The sequence below is a fragment of the Anguilla rostrata genome, chromosome 3, assembly GCF_018555375.3.
Source record: "Anguilla rostrata isolate EN2019 chromosome 3, ASM1855537v3, whole genome shotgun sequence".
In the NCBI taxonomy this organism is placed as follows: Eukaryota; Metazoa; Chordata; class Actinopteri; order Anguilliformes; family Anguillidae; genus Anguilla; species Anguilla rostrata.
Genome location: NC_057935.1, coordinates 27,292,554 through 27,319,646, shown reverse-complemented (window position 1 = coordinate 27,319,646; position 27,093 = coordinate 27,292,554). Strand labels below are relative to the sequence as shown.

General features: G+C 44.6%; 1 protein-coding gene across 8 annotated transcripts in view; it reads left to right on the top strand.

Annotated features, from left to right (window-relative positions):
• cdkl5 (cyclin dependent kinase like 5) overlaps positions 1 to 22,114 on the top strand; it is a 103,577-nt gene extending 81,463 nt beyond the window's left edge. The window contains exons 11-20 of one of the 8 annotated variants that reach the window (XR_010328954.1): positions 5,270 to 5,436; positions 7,305 to 8,376; positions 11,964 to 12,065; positions 12,635 to 12,740; positions 13,042 to 13,165; positions 13,430 to 13,535; positions 14,654 to 14,776; positions 18,601 to 18,831; positions 19,985 to 21,778; positions 21,855 to 22,114. Coding sequence is in view for 7 of the 8 variants with exons in the window: in XM_064327073.1 (XP_064183143.1) it covers positions 5,270 to 5,436; positions 7,305 to 8,376; positions 11,964 to 12,065; positions 12,635 to 12,740; positions 13,042 to 13,165; positions 13,430 to 13,535; positions 14,654 to 14,776; positions 18,601 to 18,831; positions 19,985 to 20,344 (2,391 nt within the window). In the remaining variant the exon portion in view is untranslated. Of the gene's footprint in view, positions 1 to 5,269; positions 5,437 to 7,304; positions 8,377 to 11,963; positions 12,066 to 12,634; positions 12,741 to 13,041; positions 13,166 to 13,429; positions 13,536 to 14,653; positions 15,163 to 18,600; positions 18,832 to 19,984 lie in introns of those variants that run through there. The other 7 variants (XM_064327074.1, XM_064327073.1, XM_064327080.1 and 4 more) reach the window with 7 other exon arrangements.
• Positions 22,115 to 27,093: the final 4,979 nt, after the last annotated feature.

Genomic DNA, 27,093 nt, shown 5'->3' with positions numbered 1-27,093 from the left:
GAACAGAGCCTGCACAACCACTGCACAGACCCTGCACCGACCCTGCACAGACCCTGCAGTCCTGCACAGATTCATAGATCTTTAAAGCATCTAGCTCGCTCAAAGAGATGTTACTTAAGGCACAGTATCAGCTGATCTGAATTTGCAAAGTTGATGCAAAAAACTGTTTCTGTAATCGCATTTTCATTCTTTGGTTGCACAATTTAAAATGTATGGTCTTCGTATATACGGTGGTGCAGTACCCTCTGCAGAAACCATCATATTTTACACACCTGAGCAATCTGGTTGCAGTGTAGGTACACACCTGAGTAATCTGGTTGCAGTGTAGCCTGTTTTGATTAATATCAGGAAACCATTTATTGATTTGACAATATCTTGTGTTCTCCTTAATATATTATACAATTTCTCCTAACTAAGGCAACAGTTTTTCTCAAACCAAAAATAGAGAGGTAAATTATACCTCTGTTATTAGGTGCCATTCCTCAGTACAGGGCTTGTGATTGGTCAGATAATAACTGGATCTCTCAATGCCATTCACCAGCAGCCAAGCAGTTGATGGGTGCCTGCTCACAGCAGAAATGGAAAGCACAGTAGTATACAGTATATTGATAATATATTTGCCAGTAGTATATTTTGAAATAATATGTGCCAATGGTGGAAATAATTAATATTTTTGTATTTTGTTTCAACATATTTTCAGTCTTCCCATAAGGGCATAAGGGGAGGACTACTCCTTAATGACTGGTTGTACAATAGGCAGCACACGAGTGTGCATCATGTTCTCTACAGCATGATGGTGTGACAGTACATACGGGTCTGTGTGCGTTTGTGCTGTGCGGTGGACAGACTCCTCCCGTCCGTCTCCCGCAGCAGTGCGGCCGTGCTGCGCAGACAGGCGGCGTCTGCGTCTCCGTGACGCGCAGCAGCGGGGCCCGGCCGCCGGCTAGCAGGCAGAGCCGCCCTCGGCTCGCGGCGTTGCGTAACCAGGCAGGGAGCAGCTTCTGCCGAGCTCGTGGGCAGCGCTCGCCGTGTGAGCTGCTCAGTGACTCACTGATCGGACAAAGAAAAAAAATAAAAAAATCTTTTTTTTTTTCTACAGGAGGTTCTACATAATCACATCCTCCGGCACTCTGAAGGCATTTTTGCATTTCTGGAATCCTGCGTTCTGCCTCTGTTTCTCTGGCTCTTGGCTTAAAGGCTGAGCCGTTTGTCTGCGCCGTAATGAAGCCTGCTCACCGTGACCCTCTCAGCGGATTGATCGAATCCAAACCCAGCTGCCTCTCTGGACAGTCAGACTCCAGTGAAACGGCCGCTAGCAGTATCGATTTCTCCCTCGGTCGTAAAAGCAACTAGTGATCCATTGCAAATACAGTGTTTGATTCCATACAAGTTATATTAAATCCATATCTATATATATATATATATTACAGTGAGCTCTATATTGTTTGGGACATAGGCATTTGTAATCAGACAATTCACATACAGTGAAAGTGCAGATTCTTAGCTTTTATTAGAGGGTATTTTTATACATTTTGATTTCACCATTTCTAAATAATAGCACTTTTCATACATATCCCCCCCATTTCTGGGCACCATAATGTTTCGGACAAATGGCTTCACAGGGGTTTGTGATTAGTCAGGTGTATTCAGTTGCTTCTTTTAGTGCAAGTATAAAAGAGCTTACAGAACCTAATCTTAATTCTAGGCTTTTGATTGCCTTTGGAGTTTGTTATTGGCGTTTGTCAGCCTACAGAGTTGTGCCGACGAAAGTCAAGGAAGCCATTATGAGGCTGAGAAATATTCAGAGATATAGGCCAATCCGTAGGCTTACCAAAATCAACCAATTGGAGAATCATTAAGAAGAAAGAGAGAGATAATCGTAAGGGGCCTAGCAAGCTAGAGAAGAACTCTCTGCTGTTTATGACTGAAGAATTCTCACCACCAAACACCTATCTAACAGATCAGAAACTCTCTCCGGGAAGCAGGCGTGGATGTGTCAGTGACTGTATAAGACTTAAACAGAACAACAGAGGCTACTCTGAAAGATGCAAACCTCGAGTTAGCTGCAAAAGCAGGATAGCCCAGTTACAGGTGGCTAAGATGTACTCAAAAGAGTCAGCAGAGTTTTGTAAAAATTTGACTTGTGGACAGATGAGACCAAGATTCATCAGAGTGTTGGCAAGCACAACATGTGGAGGAATAAAGGAACTGCCCAAGATCCAAAGCACCCAAATCATCTGTGAAGCATGGTGGGGGTGTTACCGTTTGGGCATGTATGGCTACTACATGTACTGGCTCATTTGTCTTGTTTGATGATGTAACTGCTGATAGCAGCAACAAAATGAATAGAACGGGTGTTTGGTGGTTTTTCTTCATTATGGCAAGAATTATTCAGTCATCAATTGTAGAGGGTCTTCCTTGTCCTACCAGGCCCTTTGCGATTACTGAGCTCACCAGTGCTCTCTTTCTTCATAATGATGTTCCAAACAGTTGATTTAGGTAAGCCTAAAAGGTGTGGACTATGTGTCTCTGACTGTTTCTTTCTTATTTCACAGCCTCATAATGGCTTCCTTGACTATCATTGGTACAGCTCCGATCCTCATGTTCACAAACGCCATTAACAGATCTCAAAGGCTAGACAAACTGTAGAATCAAACTTAGATACTGAAAGCTGTCTTATGCTTGCAGTAAAGAAGCAAGTGAACACACCTGACTAATCATAAAAAGAAGTGAAGCCGTTTATCCCAAACATTATGGTGCCCTGAAATGGACATCTATGTATAAGAAAGTGCTGTTGTTTCTACCTGGTGGAGAAACATTATGGGGCTCACGGTACTTAAAGAATTTAGATATGAGATCAGAAGATAAATATGAGACAAAACAGACAATCAGCTTATATTTATTTATGTAGTGTTTATTTGGCCTTTTTTTTTTTTACTATCGCACCATTCTGTGAACTGTTGAGTCTGCGTGTAAATCCCAGCAGGGCAACTATTTCTGAGATAATGGAACCACTATGTCTGGCTCCATCAGTTGTACCACTATCCAAGTCGATTACATTATGCATCTTGTCTATTGTAATGATTTGTCGAACAACTAAACCTCTTCACCATGTCTGCATGCTTTATATATTGAGTTGCAGCCACATGATCCACTGGAGGAAGTGGAAATGCAAGCTATTGTAGGTGCACCTAATAAAGTGGCCACTGCATGTGTGTGCGTGTGTGTGTGCGCATGTGCGTGTGTTCGTGTGTTTGTGTGTTACACGGTTGCAATATTCCTGTTGCTGAAAAATGCTAATTAAGGAGACCCAGTGCTCATTGTGCTTCCCAAATTCTGCCTCAAGCAAACCAATGGGGGACCAGAGTGTAAGATAAATGAGTTTCCCAGCCCCCCCCCACACCCTCAGGGGGCACTGTGTAAACTAAAGTACAGTTATTTCACAGCTGACTCATTGTAATGCATGACTAACATCGCAGGTCACTCAGAATTCTGAAAATGGCAAATGTACTTTTCCAAGAAGCAGTCTTCGTGTTGCAGTTTCACCCACGTGCGTGGTGTTCCAGTTCCCCCCCCCGTCTGCAAGACATCACAGACATTAACAACTCACTACGGTTTTGGCTCACTGTCTTATTGTCAGGGAATTTATTATTTTATTTTTAAAAAATCAAATTAACAAGTCATTAGCAAAAGCAAGTAACTCTTTTGCCAAATTAAAACTGTAAAATGGAAGGCTTTGGGTAATTTAATCTTAACACTGAAGTCTGTTAATATCTTGGGCTCAGCAGAAGTGTGTATAATGTGCAAACAGCTCCTTTGTTAGTAAACAGTCTTTTGAAACTTCCACTGGTGGGTGAGGTAAAATGAGGCAGGGCAGATTACAGCTTACACCACAAACGGCCAGCGGTTTTTAAAAATTATGAATTAATTTCTGCTATCGGGAGTCAGATAGGGAAACTGAAAGAATTTTAGATGGATGTGTGAGTAATGGTGGCGCCGAGACAGGGGCCCAAAATTCACCCTCTGCAGCGTCCCACTCAAGCCTGACCGCCCCGTGTAAAGACAAGAGTTCTCGTCAGTGGTGTGTGCATTGAGCCTGAATACAAATGCTACGCTTTCACCGTTCATCATTTCTGGCTCATCCTGCCCAGTTTTGAACCCCTGGAGGCAGAAGCCAGCATTTTGTTTGCGTCATCTCCATATACAGATGGAGACAGTAGAGATAAAAGCATTATGGATACAGTGCTTTTAGTTTGTGGTTGGTCACGATTAGATTTCACCAGTGCGCTGTTTATGATAATGAAGATGACTCAGTGAATTAATTACCGAAATTTAAGGACGGGGCACGCATAATAAGCAGATTTACATCCAGTCCATTTTGAATTGCCTTTGGGGGAGACAAGATGCTCTGTGTGATATGCGCAACCCTTAGCATTTTACCCTTATCATTTTAAATTATTCCCGTCAAAGACAACTGAAGTTTTGCCGGTGCTGCCGGTGCCGGATAACAGTCTCATTGCTCGGCGGTGGCACCCCTCTGAAGCAGTCGGCCGCCCAGACTCGGCGCTCTCAGCGCTGCATACGAAGCGTGTGCCTCCAGGCTCGCGCCAGTGCGAGCTCCCCTTGTGGACACGAGTGTGCACCTCCATCTTAGATCGAATCCGAGCCGCTCCAGTGCCGACTGTGGCCGGCTTTGCGTCGTCCGCGGGGCGCGTGGGAGGCGTTCGGTGGGCGGGGATAGCAGTGCTCATTGCTCCAGCGCCCCCTGTTGGCCGTCCGGACGCCTGTGGCTTGCTCTCCGCGCACGCTTATGATTGGGTCTCCCTCACCCCAGCTCTGCACATGCTCGGCTAGTTGCTGCAGCGAGAAAAGAATCTGGCTGGCGCCGTTTGTGTCGGAGAACCGCGCGTTGTCTTCACTCTCCTGAGCCAGCAGCAGAGGGCGCATATGAGCACGCTTGTACATGGTTCGCAAATTGGACTTTCCAAATATGGGTGGGATTGAAGATACAAAATTTTCAATTAAAAAAGGAGCAGTAGCTTGATATCTGATATAATGAAGGAGAATGTACGTGCTTGTCCGCGCTCTCCCAAATTGATAGCACAGGTTACTGCAACAAGGCCGGTGAATTGGCCATTCAAAAATTTGGTGGGAAAAAAGGGAAAATGTATTTTAAAAAGTGTGATTAACATGGGGCACCTGAAAAATGTAAGGACCTCTGTGTGTCTGTCTGACAATCAGAACCTCTGTGTGTCTGTCTGCCAATCAGAACCTCCTGCAGCTGAACCCGTCAGAGAGATTTCTGACTGATCAGAGCCTGAACCACCACGCCTTCCACACCCTGCGCCTGCTGGACCGGACCGGACCACCCTCACCCACGCCCCCACGCTCCTCCAAGAGAAAGCCTTACCACGGGGAGAACAACGCCTCCAGCAGGTCAGGAGGTGGTACTGCCGTTCTGCAGACTGGCTGTCCACCATTTTATTTCTTTTACTATTTTAATGTACCATTATTTTATCAGGTAGGTTTGTTGAGAATAATGTGATTTGGAAGGGATTGTATAGCCAATCAGGTATGTGGGGAGTTATGGCGTAAAATATGTTTTTTTTTTTGTTAGTTTTGGGCGGCTCATGGGCATCTGATGGGCGGCTCATTCTGTTAAAGCACTTGTGTTCCATGTGTGCTTATGTCCCATCCCTTATGGAAATGGACTGTACTATAGTATAATTTGGCCTGTGTCTCTAGTGTATGTCTATGTTTTTTTTTTTTTTTCTCAGTCTTATAATGGCTTTGCTGTCTTTCATTGGTATAACTCTGGTCCCCATGTCTGCTATTGCAGACTCTAAAGGCAGTTAGAAGTGTAGAATCAGGATTAGATACTGAAGGCTGTCCTGCCTGCACTAAGGAAGCAATTGAACACACCTGACCAATCAGAAACTCCTATGAAGCCATTAGGTGCCCTCAAATGGGGGTACCCTTTAAGAAGTGCTGTAATTTAATCTGGTGAAATAAAAATGTATAAAAATACCCTGTGTTGTGTACATACCCTATTTATGTAGTTGTCGACGGTCTGTTCTTGCTCACACTGTCTGATCATGTCCTGCATCGACATTTCTCAGTCACCTGAGGAAGAGTTGCTCTTCTGTTTTTTTGTTTAGACATTGCACTTATGTATGAGCATCACGGTCATCGAATGAGTGCTTTTGTCCACAATTTCCGACCATATTTACTGATGTGTTTCCTGTAGATCTAAATGTAGATATCATTTAGTCACTGTTCCTACTGAAACACTGGCCAGTTGAGCAGACTTTGTGACTGAAGTTCCTGCCATCCATGCCCCAATAATAAACCCTCTTTCAAAGTCACTTATCTTTTCTCCATGGAATCGAGGTCAACTGGGCCTGCTCAGAATTTTTATACATGCCACATGATTGGATGTTAATTGTTTAATTGTGGCATGCAGTACACACTGGGTGGGTGCATCTGCATTTTGTTATGTTTCTCCACTCATTTATTCAGATTTTTCCTTTGTCACCCCTCTGTATATATTTTCCATGATCAGTATATATTTTCCATAAAGGATGGGCTTGTATCAAGTCCTAACCCTGCTCATGCTGACACTTGCTGGTATCCCTACAGGGCGGCACATGATGGGCCATAGTGTTTGCTAGAGAGGGAGGGGTCAGTTGGCTCAGTTCTCTTTGTGGGACGTCAGCCCCTTGTGCTTGATCAGGCCCAATGCAGTTTGCCTGTGCTGACTGCTTGGAGTTTAGCTGGTGGACTGCATAGGGAAAAAACTGCAACGGCTGCACTTTTGAAAGGCAATGCACACTTCAGTTTATGGAGGCGGATGCAGCAATGAGACTGTATGACAATATCAAAAACTTAAAATTAATAACTGGGGATTAAATGGGAGATTAAAAACTGGTTTGTGAAAAAAAATTCTACTTCTTTCACTTTGCTGATCAGAATTGGTAGCATGACGAAAGGTCAATCTTGTTGAATACAATATATGCATTATAAATTTGGAGTAAAAAAAGGGGGGTTGTATGCTATTTTACAGAGGTGGAATGTCCAAGGGTAAGTAAAAGTCCTGCCATGTGTTTTTTTCCGCCCATGAACTCCAGCTGATTTCACTGAGTAGTACCTCCTGGCTTGGGAATTGACAAAATCAAGCGATTGGAACAAAATACTGGGGAGAACTTTTACTTTCTGAACCTGGATTTCTCACCACTGCTAGTTTATGAAATAATTTTTTTAAATGTCACTTTGCTAAAAGGTCAGTCTTTCTCTCCTTGGTTCAGGAATCATGGGGGCAAGAGCTCAGGACATCACCGTTCCAACAGCAAGGACTGCTCCAGCCTGCCCCGCCATGAGGACCTGCACCCCAGCAATGACAGTTTCCTCAACGGCAACATGCCGGCCTCCACCAGCCTCAGCCCCACCCTCCACCCCAAGACCTACCAGGCCCAGTCCCTCAACCGCTCTGCCTCCAGCAGCAAGGACCTGGCCAACAACAACCTGCCGCACCTGCTCAGCCCAAAGGACACCAAGGGCAAGACCGAGTTCGACTTCAACGTGGGGGCCAAGGCGGCCGACGGCCCCGGAGCCAAGTACCTGAAGTCCAACTCCCGCTCCCAGCAGAACCGCCACTCCTTCATCGAGGGGAAGACCAGCACGCTGCAGTCCGGCGAGAAGCACGGCCGCCACAGCTACATGGAGACCTCCCACGGCTCCATGCCCTCCTCCACCAAGAGCGCCGCCTCCTACCTGAGCCTGTCCAAGAGCCATGGGGCCCTCAGCGACGCCAAGTCCGTGGGGAACCTGAGCGAGGCTCGGCTGCACCCGGACGACCAGCCGGGGCCCGGGTCCCGCTACTTCCCCTCCAGCTGCATGGACCTCAACGTCCCGGGGAGCCCGTCCGGGCGGCACGGGGAGCGGCCCGCCCTCAGCCCCTCGGGCCGGGCCAACGCGCGCCTGGAGAGCGGAACCCTGGACTCCCGCCGCTCCTCCACCCGCCACAAAAACCTGGAGGAGACCGTGTCCCCGGAGCTGCTCGACCCGGGCGGGGGCGGGGCAGGGGGCGGCGCCGGAGGGAGCCACGCCCACTCCCTGTCGGCCCCCCACGAGTCGTTCCCCTACGGCCTGGGCTACACCAGCCCCTTCTCATCGCAGCAGCGGCCCCACCGGCACTCCATGTACGTGCGGCGGGAGCGGCACCGAGCGCACGGGCCCGACCCCGGCCTGGCGGTCGGGCAGGGCATGCCGACGCGCGCCAGCAGCCTGCAGCTCCTCTCCCCACAGCTGCAGCACCGCACCCTCACCCGCCACTCTGGCAGCTCGTCCAGGGAGGACTGCACCGAGGACGTGAGCAGGGTCAGTAACCCGCCGTGCGCTCACCTCCAACCCTAACTTCTCTTCCCCCTCCACACGCGCAGAGGACCGAGTGCTGACAGCTTCCGGCCATTGCCGCCTCTCGGTGGCCAGGTCTCTAGGAAACAGATAAGCAGATAAGGGGGTTCCCTTTTCGCGGATTCAGCCGCAGCAACGCGCCCAGGCTTCCCGTTGCCATGGATCCCAGAGAGAGCGCACACTCCCTGTGCTCCATGTTCCAGGAAGGGAAGGCGAAAAACACAGCTTCTTGTGTCGCATTGGCTAGACGGCGTCTGAGAATATCGCTTCTCTGTTTTAGTCCCATTTTAACAAAGTGTCTAGCTTCTTCTGCCTCTTGCTTTGACTCAAGGTTATGAAAAGTTCCCAGAGCCCTCAGATGTTCAAACTAGTTTTTTTTTGTTTGTTTTGTTTGTTGTTTTTTTAAATATATATATGTTGCCTGTAGCATAAAGCTTGTTCGTACAGTCAGACTGTATGCACAGAGCAGATAAATGTTAAAGGTTAATGAGCTACTTGCACTAAGGACTTCTGTGTTGGAATGAAGTGGCTGAAATTTAACATGAATTGTATCCTCTATGTTACAAAAATTAATTGGAAAAAGCTTCTTGGATGTAGCCTACTGTACACCTACTGCAGTGGGTCTTGAAAATAGACAGTTAGGTACGATTATGGAATTTTCTCATTCCTAATATTTCACATTTATTCATTATTCACCCATTTTTACCAGCAGTATGGAAAGCAAAGCGGTCTGTCAGGTGTAATATTAATAGAGTTCTGCAAAACCGTTGTAACACTACAAAACAGCTGTGTAGGCAACTCTGTGTCCGCTCAGATTTGCCAAAGCAGATGTAGTTTTACTGTGTGAATTCAGTCTTTATAGATTCACACAACTTCTGGTCGATTATTTGGCTTTTAAGCCTATATGTTGCTCTGTATTTCACATGAAGATTTTCAGGCTTTATTTCGATGCTTAAACCAGGCAGCATCATCTCAATGTATTTTATATTGGTTGTGTCACAGTATCTGTCTCGATTTACGTAAGTGATGTCTAAATCTATCTCTGTGACAGTTTTTGTAATAGAGCGTGATTTACCACACCCTCCAGATGTGAATTGAGATTTGAATGATGAGTGGCTCAAACCAATAGACAGTATGCAATTCACAGCTTTTTGTGATGTAATTACTGCAAGTAGCCCATTACTAGATGAGTGATACACTATGAAAGTGCGTCATAAACGTAGCAACGTACACGGCAACAGCCGTCTGGAGGCGCTCAGTCCAAATACAATGGAGCCTCCCGATCGTTCATATATTACATTGCTTTCATTTAGCAAACACTTACCCACAGCTACATACAATGAAGAGAACACAACTGACCACAGTTATGTGAGCAACAGTGCCCCACGTGGCCATTTATACTCCCTAATAGCATAACCCATAGAATACATCATTAATGGCATAACCCATAGAATACACCATTAATGGCATAACCCACAGAATACACCATTGATGGCATAACCCACAGAATACACCTTTCACAAGGTGGTATCTTATAGGGCATCTTCTCATTTCTTAAGGGTAAACCTAAGCTATTAAAGCTTAGTAAACTAGCACACAGTGCAGGTCACATTATAGGGGGAAATTCCACTTAAAAATCTAATTTTCAAAATTTCTGTTTACTTATTTGAGTGTATTTGATCCATCCAGATATATTTTTGTATATATATATTTTACATTCCAGTCAGAGGTTTTGTCCAAGATAACAGAGTCAGTGGTCAAAAACCTGCATGCTCAAACTACACTTAGAAAATTTGCTTTAATTAGGCATACTATGCAGGATTTTTTTAGCCTTGCTGTGGTCCTGTTTACAATCGAAGTTTCCTCCATTGTCTTCAACCCCACCCACTCACCCCTGAGTACCAGCCCGAGTCACTAACATGCAAATTCATTGGAAACTACTAGTAAATTTCTCCCAGCAATTAGTTGGACCGACATTACATTGTCCAGTCGCAACCGCAAACCGGACATGTACAAATAATTTGAAAACCGGTCTGCAGGAATTATGCCTTATTTTTTTCTGTGGATGACGTAGTGATCGATGTGGCTAGGTGCCTAGCTATTAACGTGCAACTTTTACATTAGCATCCCCAGTGAAATAATGTCTAGCAGTTGGATTTGTGTAGAAATTATATGTAGCTGATGAATTTTATAAATTTAAATTTATATTTTAAATTACAGCTGGATTATATTTTGTAAAGTAATTAGCCACACCCAACTCAACAACCTATTTATGATCATCATCATCATCATAGTTGTACCTGTCCAGTCAAAACCAATAGCTGACTAGCTACTGTAGCTAGCCAGATGTCTAGCTCCATGAAGCCAATCTGGAAGAATGTAATCTAACAAAACAAGCTAAAGTTTGTAGCTGTGTGAAGTATGATGCTTTGTAGTTGGTATCCGGTTGTAACTCACTGATAATTGCGATATTGATTGCGAGTGTGCATTATGTTATGGGCTGAATGGTTGCTAGTTAGCTAATTATCACTGTCATTACACATACACCACCACCGTCACCAATCAGTCCCAGAATCTCCAGGTGGGCGAGGGTTCGATCCCCTGTCATGGCACCTTCGGAGCTGTGGTCCCTAATCTGTCTGTTAGCTACTCTGCTTTCGCAATGTCTGAGTGCCTATGTACAGGGACGTTTTTTAACTGGTCCCTTTTTGTAAGTGCCACTTCTTAAGTAGGGAAAAAATTAAGCCTGAGATGGGCACTTGGGACAGAAGTGCCCCCTGCAGTTACCAGATTTAGACTATTCTTGCATTCTATTCTTGCATTATTAGCTTCATAATACGATAAAATTGGCTGTTGATTCAAACAGGTAGAACGGGTACAACTTCCCAGTGTCATCTCATGGTCAATCAAATAAGATGAATTCATCTACTGTAGTTTTTTGAAGGTTTTTCTCATTGAATTCCATTGTGTTCCATTGTGCTCATTCCATTGTGCCCAATCTGATCTCACAGCTTATTTAAAACTTAACTTGAGGGTGTATTTGGGGACACATCAATAACACTCAGTGCAAGTAGAAAACCCTGAGTTTTTGATTTTTGGGTGGAATATTCCTTTAATGCTTTTCATTTCCATTAGTTAATATTTGTCATTTTATTGACTCAATTGAGCTAACATTACTAGCCCACTTGACTGAATAAAATTAGCTCGCTAACTTGTTGTTAATCTAGCTGCCTACTCAGTAACAGCTAGCCTAGTAGTAATGGAACACAAAACAAAACTCTCTTTCCCAGTCGCTACAGTGAGTAAAGTGTGCCCTCAGTGTGTGGGCAGTTGGGGTGTGTGCACATCCAGCGCTCTCAGAAGCGTACGCACTTTCATGGTGTGTCGCGGTGGTGGGATTCTGCGGATGTTCAGTGTCACTGGGCTCTGCGGCCGCAGCGTTCGTCGTACGCGTACGTGTGTGTTTCCGTGTGCTGCTGTTTGTCTGTACCTCTGCAATGCGCCGGGCCCTGGCCTGCTGTCTGCTTCACTGCTCTCCATTCTGCCAACAGAGCAACCAGTCTCCCACAGAGGTGACCCACACCCGAGCCCCGATAAAAGACTCCACGCGGGACAACACAGCACCCTTTCCCACACAGCGTCAAAAAAGCGAGGTCCGCCCTGCTGTCACCCCTGCGCACAGTCTCGCACCCACCGGCCCCGAGCCAGGGGGCCGCTGCCCACTATTCTGACACAGTGATCCTGCCTTCGTTAAACCCCGCCCACTACAGACAAGACACGCCCACTTCTCCCCTCTGAGCGTCTTACCTCAGTTAACGCCTAGGCACACACATGCATGCGGCATACATGTAGCGATGCATAGGTCCATTACTGTTATACAGCTGATAAGTTTTTTTATCTGATTTGTTTCTTTTAGTGTTTATATACCTGTTTTATGAATGTCCATTCAGCTAAGGCTGTTTTTAAAAGTTTGTAGCTCTTTTTTTATTAGCATAAGAAGTGAGTGACTGATTGAGAAAATGGGTGCCCGCCTTTCTGTTTGCTTTCTTCCTGCACTCTGTCCATCTCTCTCTCTTCTTTATCCGAAATGTCGCACAAGAGGTGGATCCTGGAGTGCACAGCTCACAGTGGTTTCGAGCCCCACTGTGCTGAACAGAGAGATGGTTTTCTTTTTTTTAATGTGCAACTGTCCTCACCTCAGTGACGCCCTCTTGTGGTCTAGGTTGGTATGTACCACGACACGCACCCAGAGGACGGAGCGTCGTCCAAGGAGAACCGCATCATCTACAGTGACTCTATGCCGCGCCGGGTGGGCAGCTTCTACAGAGGTACAGGCGGGTTGAAGCCCCTCCTCCTCTCCCTCTTCCGCCTCTTCCTGCTGTTCCTCCTCTTCCTCCTTTTCCTACACCTCTGCCTCTGCCCATCTTCCTCATAGCTCTTCCTCTTCCACCTCTTTTCTCTCTTCTTCTTTGTTCTCCTCACACTACTTGTCCTTCTCTTCTAGTTCCTCCTTCTCTTCCTCCTCTTCCTTTTTTCCTCCTCCTCGTCCTCTTCCTGTTTCTCTTATGTTGGATTTCCATCTGAAAGACAGCTCTCTCGCTGAGTTTGGGGCTCTGTTTTGGGGTTCAGTACCTTCTCCCCGACCGGACAACACCTTCCATGAGAGCAGCGTGCCAGGCCGGGGGTCCGCAGGGGGCGGGGAAAACAGTGCCATGACCAATCACTCTAAGCGCCAGACAAACTTCGACCCCTGGTGAGCACTCAAATCCAGCCAGTGGAACTATGTTCAATGCGTTTGTTTTTAGTGTGATTATGATGAACAAAATCTCTATATTGAGTTTTCCTCCATTTTTAAGAAGTTGGTCAGTTTAACCTATAGCGTAAAAATGTGTCAGTTACTTCAGAATTATGATTTGTCAGTTTTCTTTGCCTAACCCACCCCATTGTTTTGTGTAAGACTCTAACCTCGTTTTCATTTTGAAGTGTCAGCAAAATCCTTCCTGTCGCTGTCTCTCAGGAACAACCCGGAAGCCGTGACCCTGAACCCTCCTGAACCTTCCAAAGAGAAGGAGAAGCAGGGCTTCTTCAGAGCAATAAAGAAGAAAAAGAAGAAGTCTCAGACGGTGGGTACCACGCTGCATCTGTCCAGTCTTGGCTGCTGGCTGGGAAAGGAAGTGAGAAGGGCTGCTATGGCACTTTAAACATTTAGGCATGTCCTCGGTCTCTGAGGCACAGGCATGACTGTGTGTGTCCTTGAAACACATCACTGAGGTACTAGTACCCTTGGAACACAAGGAGAAATACACATATCCTTGGTACGAGAGATGCATTATTCACTTATCTCTCAAGGGTGACATTGTGGTCTGTACCAGACCCACCCACACAATCGCTCTCACTTCAAATTCCAATTACTCTATTTCAATTCTCATAATTGAGTTTCTGTTTTCTGAATTTTTCCAGTGGATTTTTTTTTTGCAATCTGTATAAATTTAAATGGTAAATGAAATTTTCCATTACAATTGATGATATACTGTTATATTTCTTAGTGTTAGGGGGAAAATCTAATTGCATTTGGCCTTTATGTTCATCAAATATTTTTTAATCATCTGTGTGTCTCTTTGCCTGGATACACAGCACCGGGACCTCTGATTGGTCAGAATCTTGTTATTCATGGATTCCTTGCTTAATCCCACGCCACTGAAGCCAGTAGTGAGACTGTTGTATAATTTAGATTATACAATGTTATGTTTTGTCTGCTTTTCTGTTATTTGTTATGCTTTTAACTTTACTGCTATCTAACCTGAAACAAAAAACATAATGTTGGACTTGGCACCAGTCAGTCTGGGTGCCAGAGAAGCAGCGATGGTGGAAAGGGCACAGAATGTTGCCTCGTGGTTATTCGGAACTCGTGGGAGAAGGGTTTCGGTCCCAAATCACCATGCTGATGTTTCTCTGGACTGTATTTTTTTTTTTGGTGAAAGACAGAAGCTGGAAATTTGGTGAAAGGGCCGGTGCTGGATTTAAACAGAATGATGACAACCAAACGCAAGGATGTCCTACATCAGTGCATTCGGCAGGAACTAAATCAAACGCGGCAAACAGATACATTTCTCCTGCCTTTATTTGAATATTGAACTGTGCTATGTGCTTCCTTTTGTTGAATAGACGACAAAAGAATGTGCTATTGCCTGTGTTGAGTTTTCCAATGTGCCACTCCAGTCTTTTGCGTCTTATATTGCAGACAGAGTTCGACGATGGAAGGAATCCGAGCATCAAGAAATGCCTTTTCCCTCTGTTTAATTCAAAGAATAATATAAAACATAGCTTCTCTATGAAAGCCCCTCCCGTAGTCTCCTCACCTATGGTATTACATTTGTGTATTGCACATTAACTCACCAGTGACCGAATCACCGATGCATGCTATTAACATTATTAATCAACATTGATTGATTGATTTTGATTTTTTTTGTTATCCAGTGTATGACGGTATACTTTTTATTTTTTTTACAATGAACATGAAACCAGGAGCAGATCCATCACGTGACCGCACCGCCCTCGGGGTGTAGTTGACAGATTGATGTGGGTGGGGGGGGGATTAGGTCATACGCCAAACTGGCTTTGGAGCGTGAGCGTCCCCATCAGGCACTGCACTACCTCAGGTCTCCCTGAGGATGAGGAATCTCACAGTGTGTGTGCTTGTGTGCGTGGGTCTGTGTGTGTGGGTGTGTGCGGGGGGTGTGTGTGTGTGTGTGTGTGTGCGCGGGTGGGTGGGTTGGTCTGTCTGTGTGTGTGTGTGTTTGCGGGTGGGTGGGTGGCTGGGTGTGTGTGCATGGGCGTGGGTCTGTCTGTGTGTGTGTGTGGGGAGGGGTGGGTCTGTTTGTGTTTTGTGTGTGTGTGTGTGCATGGGTCTGTGCGTGTGGGTGGGTGGGTGTGTGTGTGTGGGTCTGTCTGTGTTTTGTGTGGGTGGGTCTGTGTACCCACATATATACTCTGAAGTGGGCAGTTTGGGTATTGAAAAAGATTACACTAGTACAAAAAGTCCTGTTCTCTCAGAATTATTTATTTTTTATATTCGCAGAAAAAACAAACCCATGTTTTGGCTCAATTTTTCAAAAATCTAGAAATTACTGAACTGGCTGTTCTTCAGTCAAATATATTAGTTGTTGATAGTCCTCAGGTGGAATCTTTGTTATTGACATAGCAGCATACTTTTGTACTTTAAGCTACATGTACTGTAGGTTTTCATGGGTAACATCCTTTCTGTCATGACCCACATATGAACTTTATTTTTAGGCTACTTAAAAATATACCCTCCAGACAAAACAATAACATCACTTGTTGTTTATTGGTCTCTTTGATTTTGAGCGTTACCAGATTATGTAAAATTAGCTTGGGAGGAGATAACTAATAGGGTGGCATGGTGGTGCAGTGGGTAGCACTGATGCCTCACAGCACGAAGGTCTGGGCCTTTCTGTGTGGAGTTTGCATGTTCTCCTCGTGTCCGCCCTCCAGGTTCTCCGGTTTTCTTCCACAGTCCAAAAATATGCAGGTAGGCTAATTGGAGACTCACAAATTGCCCATAGATATGAGTGTGTGTGTGAATGGTGAATGAATGGTGTGTATGCCCTGCGATAGATTGGTAACCAGGGTGTATTCCTGCCTCTCGTCCAACGCACGCTAGGATAGGCTCCAGCACCCCCTGCGACCCTGCCCATGATAAGCACGTATAATGCATACACAGTACTGGCACAAATTATGAAAGTTATCTTAAAACTTTTATTTCTCTTAAATCTTTTGCCTGTGCCCTTTCTTCTGATGTTGTTTCTTGACACTATTTTCCTCTTTATAATGTATTTGTAGCAGTTGTCTTCTTGACCACAAGTGGTAATGGCATTCCGTGCTCATCAGGAATTTGAAATCCATTATCATTATTTCTTCATTTTTGTTTTATTTTGATATTACATTTATTACATATTACATTTACCCAAAAGAGAAATTGTTGCAAAAATATTGCAAATAAATGCTGTCTATTCATAATTTGTGCCAGTACTGTAGCTGTAACTGGGTGTAACTGTAAGAAAAGGAACAAAATACAGCGCTCCAGAGCCACCATGCAGTGTAAAAACAGACATAAAAATTTTCAAACAGGAATAAAATTGATGAAAAAGACAATGAGCAATAAATGCAAAGTATACTTGTTTTTTCTGCATGTAGGATTTATTTCGAAGTCAAATTGGACAGCATATGATCCACAAAAACCATTGATTGGCTTTTGAATAGGCTATGATCATTGCGCATTGCATGAGAAAGCCCTGAAATTATGATTCTGCCTTCCACTGTAGATGTGGTCTGAGCAGGCAGGCAATGAGGGCGCACATCGTAGGCTAGACTCACACCAAAATTGCAATGAGCTGCATCAAAATTGCAGTGCGCTGCTCAGTTTTGACTGACACGCCCCCAGCTTGTCCTCTCCCACTTCGGTGGCGACGAGTCACAAACTTACGAAACGGCACAGGCATGTCAAAATCCATGACAAATGTACCACTTTCCCAGGTCAACAGCCTTACGGCTCCCAGAAAATAGAGCCCTTTGTGTTAATGAAACATCTCCTGATTTGTCAATGATTTCAAATTAGTTGTGTTTTTGCTCTTCCTAGGAATTGCATTTTTTGGAGATGAGATGCTTGTCTGTCATAACTGTCTCTAAATAAATACATCATAATGCACTGACTCACCTGGCAGTGAGCAATGGTTTTTAATGATTGACTATAAAAAAAATGAGAGAGGGAAATATTTCTGAAAAGACTGCATACAGCATGCAGCCAGTGGGATGTTCCAGACCCAAGCAGTGCAGCGGGGCCCATGTGATGGCCTCTCGTCTCCCTGAGAGGGCTGTCGTGTGATGGATCTTCCGTGCGGTTTCCTGGTGTGATGTGACGTCACCACAAGGGGGGGCCAGCGGGGCAGCTAACAGCATGCGTGGGGTGGGGTCCGGGCTGCAGCTGGGAGTGATGGAGAAGGGATGCATGGTTTCACAGCCGCCTGGAGCTGAGCCTAGTGCCTGCAGGAGCCGGGGTGCACGCTGTCACCCATACAGTGGCCCAAATCACTCAGGGTCCCGGGACAGGGAGCGGGAGAGTCCATCTGCCTGGCAGTAACAAATTATCCCATCATACTTCTATTATGAGTGCAGTACGCTGCGCCAGTTCAGCCAGATGGTCCCGGATCACCACTCTGTGGTCAGACTTGAGAGGTTGCAGGTTCAATTCCCAAGTGTTCAAAGTGCTTTGAGTGGGGTGCTCAACCTGAATTGCTTCTGTATGTGTCCACTTTTTTTTTTTTACATGGATAGCAAGTGGAAAACGTACACTGTATGAGTCACTCTGGGTATGGCTGTCTGTCCAATGCCTAAATGTAAGTGTATAGTCAGCTGTAGGGGAAGCTGAGGGACACTACCTGGCGATTCTGTCAAATGCTGTTTTTCTTATTGAGCATGGTCTGCCCTTACAGAAATGGAATATACATTAAGTATTGAAAAGTAATAGTCAAATGATAACAGTTGAAATACAATATAATAATTTTTAAATAAAATATATTATTAAGGTATTGCAATACTTAATATATGTGAAAATATGCAAACTATTGGTAAAAGTTGATATATTTACAATATATTGTGATATATTCCATTTCAATATTAAGATTAAGAAATTCTTCTCACCTGAAGGCAGTGGTAAATAATTAGATGAATAATTTGTACAGTCAGGTCATGTGAGGTTTGTGCTCTTTGAATAGAGCGGTTATTTCCCAGTGTGGTGCTCGCTCACCTCATTGTGCACAGGAACCGGAGTGCCCTCTGCACATCAGAAAAGGGTCGACTGAGTCAGGAAAAGAGGAAAGGCTGGCAGGGAGAATATTATTACTGTGCAGGGGGCTGCTGCTACTCTAAGATGAATGCTTTTCTTTCGAAGCCCGCCAGCACACCCGCTGCTGGTTTCTCAAAGGCCTTACATGGGAGTTGTGTGTGAATATGCGTATGCGAACCTGGGCACCTGCCTCTCAGCTGGGCTCTCCCTCGTCTGGGGCTTTGCGGGCATTATGGAACGTACATTTTGGGCTGGTGGAAAGGAGTGTGTTCGGTCTGACCGGTACGTCTCTGACGCCCCCCCCCCCACCCCTCCGTTGTGACCAGCAGGTCCCCAGCGACGGCCAGGATCACCTGGTCATACAGAAGGCCGTCCGGTCTTCCACTCACCAGAGCAGCCGGCACAGGAACCGCGGGGAGAGAGACCGCGAGAGGGACCGCGATCGAGACCGCGACCGGGAGCGAGAAAGAGAGCGAGAAAGAGAGCGAGAGAGAGACCGAGACAGAGACAGGGATAATGAGTGGCCTTCAGAAAAGCTGACCGAACCCCACCCTCAGGTAAGACACTTACCTTCATTTAAAAAATGTTAGCAAATTAATTTCTATTTGATATTATTATTATTCATATTATTAATATTAATATTATTTAGAAGTGGTTTCACACCAGCCAGAAAACGAGTTCACTGCAAAAGAAAATCAAATACAAGACGATAATCCCAAACTCACTTCAAGTAATGGTTAACTGACTGCAAAGTTACTGTTTTGCAACACCCAGCTTAGTCTGCAGACTTGAACCCAGTCAGACATTTGTATTATGGAAGACGATGCTGTAGTGTTGTCCTTGTGAGTATGATGAACAAGATCATGCACATCTTTTTCTGTGAAAATCTTTGGCTTGTTAAACCAATTTTTTCCTGAGCAATTGTATTAAAGTATAAAAGAATGTCATTTTTCACATTTGTTTGTGCATACAGTATTGCGCATTACCTTGCTAATTTTATACAGCAGTCCTTGCTCATCTTCATTAAGGGTGTGAATGGTTTTGGAGGGCACAGTCAGAAATTGTTGTGCTTATTTATGCACTGCGTTGGTGTGTTTAGATTCAACATGTCAGTTCCTGGTTTACCTAATCCTCATGAATGAGACCGGATTGACGACTGTCAATCAAAGCTGAAAACATTAAAAACCTAAGAAGGCATAATAATGAGAACTGGCCATGCAGTCCGTCTAGACCCACCATTGACCTGCAAACTAGAGTATGGAGCACTACATCAAGCCTAGACTTCTAATAAATACCCAGCGTACAAAGGGACCTGGCAAGCTGTTCTCCTGACAGAAGTATTACCACAGAAAGGGCACGTTGAGACAGACAGACACATGGCATTGCATGACACCTCATTTGCATTCCCTAACAGAAATGGAATATGGTGCAATCTATTATAAATATGTGGACACTTTAGAACATGTGATGATAGAGAAATATCTGAAAGCAGCAGTAATTTGCCATATATTGTTGCAATATCTTATTTATTTTATCGCAGAATATTTGCAGTATATTACATTCGCGCCAGACATAATGGGTATCTGGACAGCTGACCATAGTGTTTGTTACTGACTGTGCAATTACAGTAAAAGATAAAGTCTCGGGCAGTGAGGTCACATTATTATGAGGTCACGAGTTTCTCCTCCTCTCCCCACTCCCCCCTCTCAGAGTCAGCCGCTCAAATCCCTGCGCAAGCTCCTGCACCTCTCCTCCTCCTCCGCCAACCAGGCCACGCCCGCCGAACTGCGCTTCCAGCCGCTGCCCAACCCCCCCTCCAAGGGAGGCTTCAGTGAGGGGAGGGGCCACCCCGGCGCCGGCTCCGCCCAGCCCAAGAGCCGCCAGGCCGCCGCCTACACTCTGGCCGGACAGATCGAGTCCAACTGGCACGTGTCGGCCCTCAACCGGGCCGAGGGGACCGGCTACCCCGAGCAAATATCCGGCAAGGTGGGCCAAAATGGGCCCGGGTTTGCCCGCCCCCCCCGGGCACGAATGCCAAACCTCAACGACCTGAAAGAAACCGCTCTGTAGTGGAGCAATGCCCGCCCCCCCCCCCCCCCGTCCCCACTGGCCACACTCTGACCCCTCCCCCCCTCTGCAGCTTCCCCTACTGGCTACTGAACTGTACCCCACAAGCAAGCAAGGGGGGCGTGGCTTAAGAGGCTTCACCCTCAGCCGGAGGGCAGCGCTCTGTATGTCTTAAGTTTTTTTAAGCTTCCATATTTGATATAATTTGTAACATTATTTATGAAATTCTGATTACAATGTCTTTTGTTTGAAAATAAGTACATTGCAGTTTAAATGAAAAAATATATATGTACTATATATATGACAATTGAGAAAAGTATAGTATACGTGCGAGAGCTATAGTTTATACACAAAAATAAATATATAAAAAATTTTCCTGCATAATAATGCTATATTTCATTATGAGTATTTAGTTGTTTGTATCTGAAGTATATAGATTTTTCAGATTTAAGAGTATTGTTGTGAAAATATTTGCCATTTTCGTTTGCTAATTTCTGTTGGTTTTTATTTCCCCTGTATTTATTTTCTTATTCCAATCCGAACCCGTTGACTGGAGGTGCAGAAACACTTTGTTTCCTTACCCAGCCTAGCTGAAGACTGCTTTTGCTGGCTCAGTGTTGTGCAATTTGGGCTACTTTTCCCCCCCACATTTATTATAAACATATGAATTCTGAACCCCCGCCTGAACGGAGAAAAAAATATTTGTACGATTTCAGTTTGGCCACTTTTTCCCCCTGTGACTGTTGAACCAGGAGAGCACCAGCAGCTTTGGGCTTCTGCGCTGCTTGCGAAGGTGTCGCCACTTTGTCCCTCTCACCATTTTGTTTGCGAACCAAGACGAAACAAACGTGTAGGTGTAATGCCATTTTGGACACTGAAGCATAGTTGCCATTGTCAGTCTGTAGAACTGAGTGCACTGCGTGGTGCTGTTTGACCAGCTGTGGCTTGGGCGAAAGGAGAGAGGAACGACGTGTGCTTCTGAACTGCTTTCAGAGCCACGAGCGAGAGAGCGGGCGTGTGAACACACTGTGTTCCAGTCAGGGTGAGAACCCTCCGCTGCCTTCCACTCTCTAACCAGTCTCAACCAGTCTGCCAGGTCCCTCAGGAGCAAGAGTTACAACTTCACCCTAAAATACGTTTTTTGCGGTAACTAGCCATTAGGCATATGTTTAAAATAAACAGCCAAATTAAAACATACCAGTTTTCTATATATTGGTCTCCTGTCCTGGAAAAGTCAGCCTTGATTTGACTCTTTTTGCATCATTGTAGTAACCACACCCACTCTGAATGTAATAACCACACCCACTGTTAATATAACAACTGCACCGCCTCTACATGTAATAGTGCAAAGGGCATGTCAGGCACTGTGCAGTAAGTAAGAATACCTAGACAATCACCATTTTTTAAAAATCCTTTTTTTTTTTTGGTTGTTTTTTAGTTTTTTTAACCTATTTGTAAAATACAAAAACATTGAATTAGGGTGTAGTTTCCCTTTGCATGGTGAGGTCTGGAGTAGTGCTGCCGCTCCAGCCCAGGGACACCCCTCCCTCCATGTCAGGCTGCACTCTGGCCTGCGGATGCGCAGTGTCCGACAGTGCCTCACGCTGGCCGTCAGAGGGCATTGCACCAAACACCAATCATGCAGAGAGAATGGAGTCCATCCTTTCCACGCTGCTTTTCGGAAACCTTTCACTCATTTTTCAGTCTATGGCTCCAGAAATAGCTACGAAAATCTAATGCAACCAGCACTGACTATGATCAAACTTTTTTTTTTTTAAATTAATAAGAACTGCAGTGATCAAATGTAATTACTCTTTATGAATTAAGTAATTAGGAATTACATGAAGTAGGTGTTATTTAAAATATTTACATAGAGAGGATAATCAGTATATGTAGTAATTGCCAACAAAAAGACAAGCAATACAACCTGAGTTAAAAAATATTAAGTGTTGAATACCTTTACTGGTTTATTTAAACCAGTCCTCTGCTATACAACCTTAAAACAATGTTTTGATATACTAATGTGCATTGTAAATAGCTTTAAGAGTATTTAAGATGTCAGGAGCAGGTAATTAGCTATTAAAAGGATCACCTCTTTCCCCAAGCACTGAATCTTACCTTCCATGTAACACAGAAGACTCTCATTCTCTCACCTCTGGCTAGTGACTCTTCAAATGTTTTGCACAGCAATGAGCCATCTTTGGCCAGTCTGCATAAAGTGGCATCCTTGAGCCTGGCATTGAGGTACTTAAGATAAATGTTAACTAGTCTAATTGTATTTTATGGACATGTAGAAGAAACAAAAAAACAAACACTACAAAAAAGTAGCTCAGTTAAGTCTCATTGTCTGTTCTTAATAGTGCACTTTAAACAGGCTAAGTAGTCAGAAAATTAACTATTTCTCTTCACTTTGTGTTCAGTGCTCATACGGTGTATTATGAATATTAAATACGGGATATTTCCTTTCTGCCTTGGTGCCACCACGATCGCAACCACAGATTTTAGTATTGTACTTGTGTTTTGTGTATTCCAGGTATGTTAACTAAAAAGTGAGTATGTATCTACAGTTTCTACTTTACATAAGTTAATGTATTTTTTTCTGGAAAGATTGTTATGTTGAACAACACAGTGTATTATATTAATACCAATGTGTGATTATTTCTTTGGTAATATTTATATATAAAAAAAACCTATAGACAATTGAGATGAAACAAAGTAAATCGTTTTTGTGGTTGTAATCCAGACACAATCATAAACTCGTAGCATAGATTTCTTTTCTTTTTTTTTTTCTTTTTTGGTTTGTTTTGTTTTTTGTGGGAGCATTATCATTGTTATGAAAAATCTGAAGGGAGAGAGGGGAAATTATTGGCATTCAAAATCACTGTTTACATCTGCTTCAGTCAATGCTTCTCCTAATAAAACTAACAGACTTGAATTTTTTACAAATTGAAACTTTGATGGAAACGTCACCAACCTAGTGAAAGCAAGGGGAAATCATGTTCAAATGCTTCATAATTTCTGTGTATCCAGCGAGAGGAAAAAGTATTGTTTTTTTTCTTGACATATTATTACTATAAGTACCATAAATACCTGTAAATACAGACCAATCCTCAATGGGGACTGGTCCACCAACATGTTTGATTTTGAGAGTCAGAAAACAGGTGTGATTAGGTTTAAACAGAGTTGAAATGAGTTGAAAATGAGTTGAAAAATCAGTGTTCAGCGTTTGTCTCCCTGGAACACTGTCCGACTCCCAAGCAATAATGCTAAAAATCTGTCATGTGACCCTTTTTTGATGAGATGGCACTGTCCCTACTGCCGTTGCCTAGTAATGCAGTATAGGACATGGATGTTTTGTTATGCCTGGCTTTGGGACAGAGGTCAGAGCAGAAAGGTCAGAAATGTTGGGGAGGCAGCTCTGTCTACGCAGGTGTAAAGTCATCTCTGTTTCTGATGGCAGTCATCAGCGGTCATGATGTCACCCGCTTCAGCTTGGCCCAGCGCATTCAGACCTGAGCAGCAGCAATCAGACCTGAGCAGCGGCATTCAGACCTGAGCAGTGGCATTCAGATCTGAGCAGCGGCATTCAGACCTGAGCAGCGGCATTCAGACCTGAGCAGCGCATTCAGACCTGAGCAGCGGCATTCAGACCTGAGCAGCAGCAATCAGACCTGAGCAGCGGCATTCAGACCTGAGCAGCGCATTCAGACCTGAGCAGCGGCATTCAGACCTGAGCAGCGGCATTCAGACCTGAGCAGCGCATTCAGACCTGAGCAGCACATTCAGACCTGAGCAGCACATTCAGACCTGAGCAGCACATTCAGACCTGAGCAGCACATTCAGACCTGAGCAGCGGCATTCAGACCTGAGCAGCGCATTCAGACCTGAGCAGCGGCATTCAGACCTGAGCAGCGGCATTCAGACCTGAGCAGCGGCATTCAGACCTGAGCAGCGGCATTCAGACCTGAGCAGCGCATTCAGACCTGAGCAGCAGCATTCAGACCTGAGCAGCAGCATTCAGACCTGAGCAGCGCATTCAGACCTGAGCAGCAGCATTCAGACCTGAGCAGCAGCATTCAGACCTGAGCAGCAGCATTCAGACCTGAGCAGCAGCATTCAGACCTGAGCAGCGCATTCAGACCTGAGCAGCGGCATTCAGACCTGAGCAGCGGCATTCAGACCTGAGCAGCGGCATTCAGACCTGAGCAGCGGCATTCAGACCTGAGCAGCGGCAGAGCCTGTAGCTGTAAAGGTTATGGAGATGGCACCAGCCCTGTATCCTGAATGCTTTCCTTTCCACTATGGGAACCTGTGTGGGTTTACTCAACATCTGTGGTGTCGTGCGACGTAAGACCATCATGGCATGCATTATCCTACCGGAAAACCACTTCTTAGAAAATCTGCGATGATTTTCTATTTAAAGATTTCTATAAGCCATGGCCAATTCGCAGACTATTGGATAGATGCTTTTTTTTTTTTTTTTTGGTCAGGTTTTTATTATTTCAACTAGTAGAATAATTGAACAGAATACATTGTGCTGACCTGTGAACATCTGTGAGGGACCCTTGAAATTCTGAGATTTCAGGGTAACATCCCTTTGCTGCTCAGTTCTGTCTTTCCCCCGCAGTCTGTTAGCCCAGCAGAGACCCACTCGCGCAGGCCAGGTTCTCTTCCTGTAATGTACAGAGCTGTTTGGCTCTGAGTCGTTTATACAGTTCATAATTAGGGGTTTTGATTGCCTTAATCCAGAGTAGTGTTAACCTTGTGAGGGAAAGTATGGACCCTGTGGCTGAGGGAACGTCTCTTCGGTAATTACCACACTGCCATGCTGATGCACCAGGGTCTTAACATTCACACAGCGATTGGCCTTATTTCAGCTGAACCGCGTTCTATAACGCACAACCACACCAATAGAATTATGTGATAATCCTGGGTTTATTTAAGCAGAAAGTATGAACTGTGATTCATTTGGGGGCCTAGCCATCGTTTGAGTCAGCTTGGATAGACATAACCACAGCTTTTTTTTTAAATCAGCCCCCTCATCCACTGCCAGTTTAAACCAAGCCCTGCAGGTCATTCTTACTGTAATGTGGGGTAAATGCTCAATACAGCTGGCCTCAGCTCAATGTGCATGCAGCACTGAAACCATGAAAGCCTCCTTCGCTGTCTGGGATAGCCAGGATCAGTTCAGCTATCCTGATTTTCCAACATTAGGCTTCGGAGTGAAAGGGAAAAGCTGGGTCCTTCCCCCGATACAGCTATTTGTGTGTATGCACTATAATGTAAACTGCATCTTCTGTTGAATCGAATACCTAAATAATAAGCTGTTTTGTATGTCGTTTTTGTGCTTGATTTTTTCACTGTTCTCTTTGAAAAAAGAAAGAAAAAAACACATGGACAGACGCAAACAATTAAAAACGGTGTATGCCTCCAATGCCTGAATTAAGTTGCGCACTAAAGTGAACAGTGAAGGCAAATGTGTTTTAAGAGAGTGAGGACGGATAATAAATGCAAGGTGTATAATCTCTACCGTTATCCTATTCTTACCTTTTTTGTAAGGGGTTCGATGCACACCATGACACGCGCGAGCTTATCCCGTTGCAGAAAACCCAGGACGGTTTGACTTTGTTTTGTGTTTGCCTGGGAACGCTTTTGAGAATGTGACGTGCCGCTCAGGGCTGAACTCCTCATTTTGCTGCCGCGAGTGAGGGGACGGGTTTGGGGTTGCTGTCTCCGGCTTACACTGCTGCTACAAAATGCACCCGTGAGAAGTCTGTCGTACCCACCCGGGGTCTGTCTGGGGTCTAGCGCCACTTTAGGGAAAAATGACACAAAAATAAACCCGGATTTCATTTTGTATGCATATTGCCATGTGCAGCAGAAGAAGTAGTCAAGACAGTAGTTCCAGAATTTGCCACTTTGTCTCTGAATGAATGTAAGTGTCTGTGTCTCTCTCTCAACTGTATGCAACCACTCTTGTGTTTCAGGGGCCCAGAGCCGAGTCAGATTTACCATGCTAACAGTATTTTCAGGTTCTTTTCTGGGAGTTTTTCTTTTTTCCTCAACCCCCCCCCCCCCCCCCATTTTCATTTTGTCCGGTTTCCATGGTTACTGTGCTTCTATCTTAGCATGACACGATTGCCGTTTAAATATTGCTGCTGTAAATAATTACCATGTTTACGTACTCTCATGTCTGGCATGAACACAGCTCATTTTTATTAAGCACATTATTATTTTCCTTTTTTTTTGGATGGAATTTGCAAAACATGTCTATTAAAAATGCAGGTTTTGCCCCTCAACACTGGGCTGCTGTGAGTGTTTGTTTTCTTTGGCGTTGACATTTTATTCCGTCGCACAATGAAGCAGTTGACGACATTTAGATTTTCTTCATGAAGACAATGATTATTAATATTAATGTGTGTGTTTACATCTCACCAGAGAATCCTCCCCGATGAGGTGCATGGCATACATAAAATGTATATGTATATACGTGTATGTATACAGTGAGTTATGACAAGCTTTGCTTTCTCTACGCAAGGGTACACAATGAAAGAAAAAAAAATCAAATCAAACCACGAGAGCCATCTCAAAGAACTTGGGTCTTCCTTTGTAAACCTTTGTAATGCAAAGATGTGTTTCTAAACAATATGAAATTACACTCCCCACTGCAGAGGGACATATATTAGCTCACTCTACATCACTGTCACAAACCACATCAGAAGTCACACACACACACGCACAAAATACAGCTA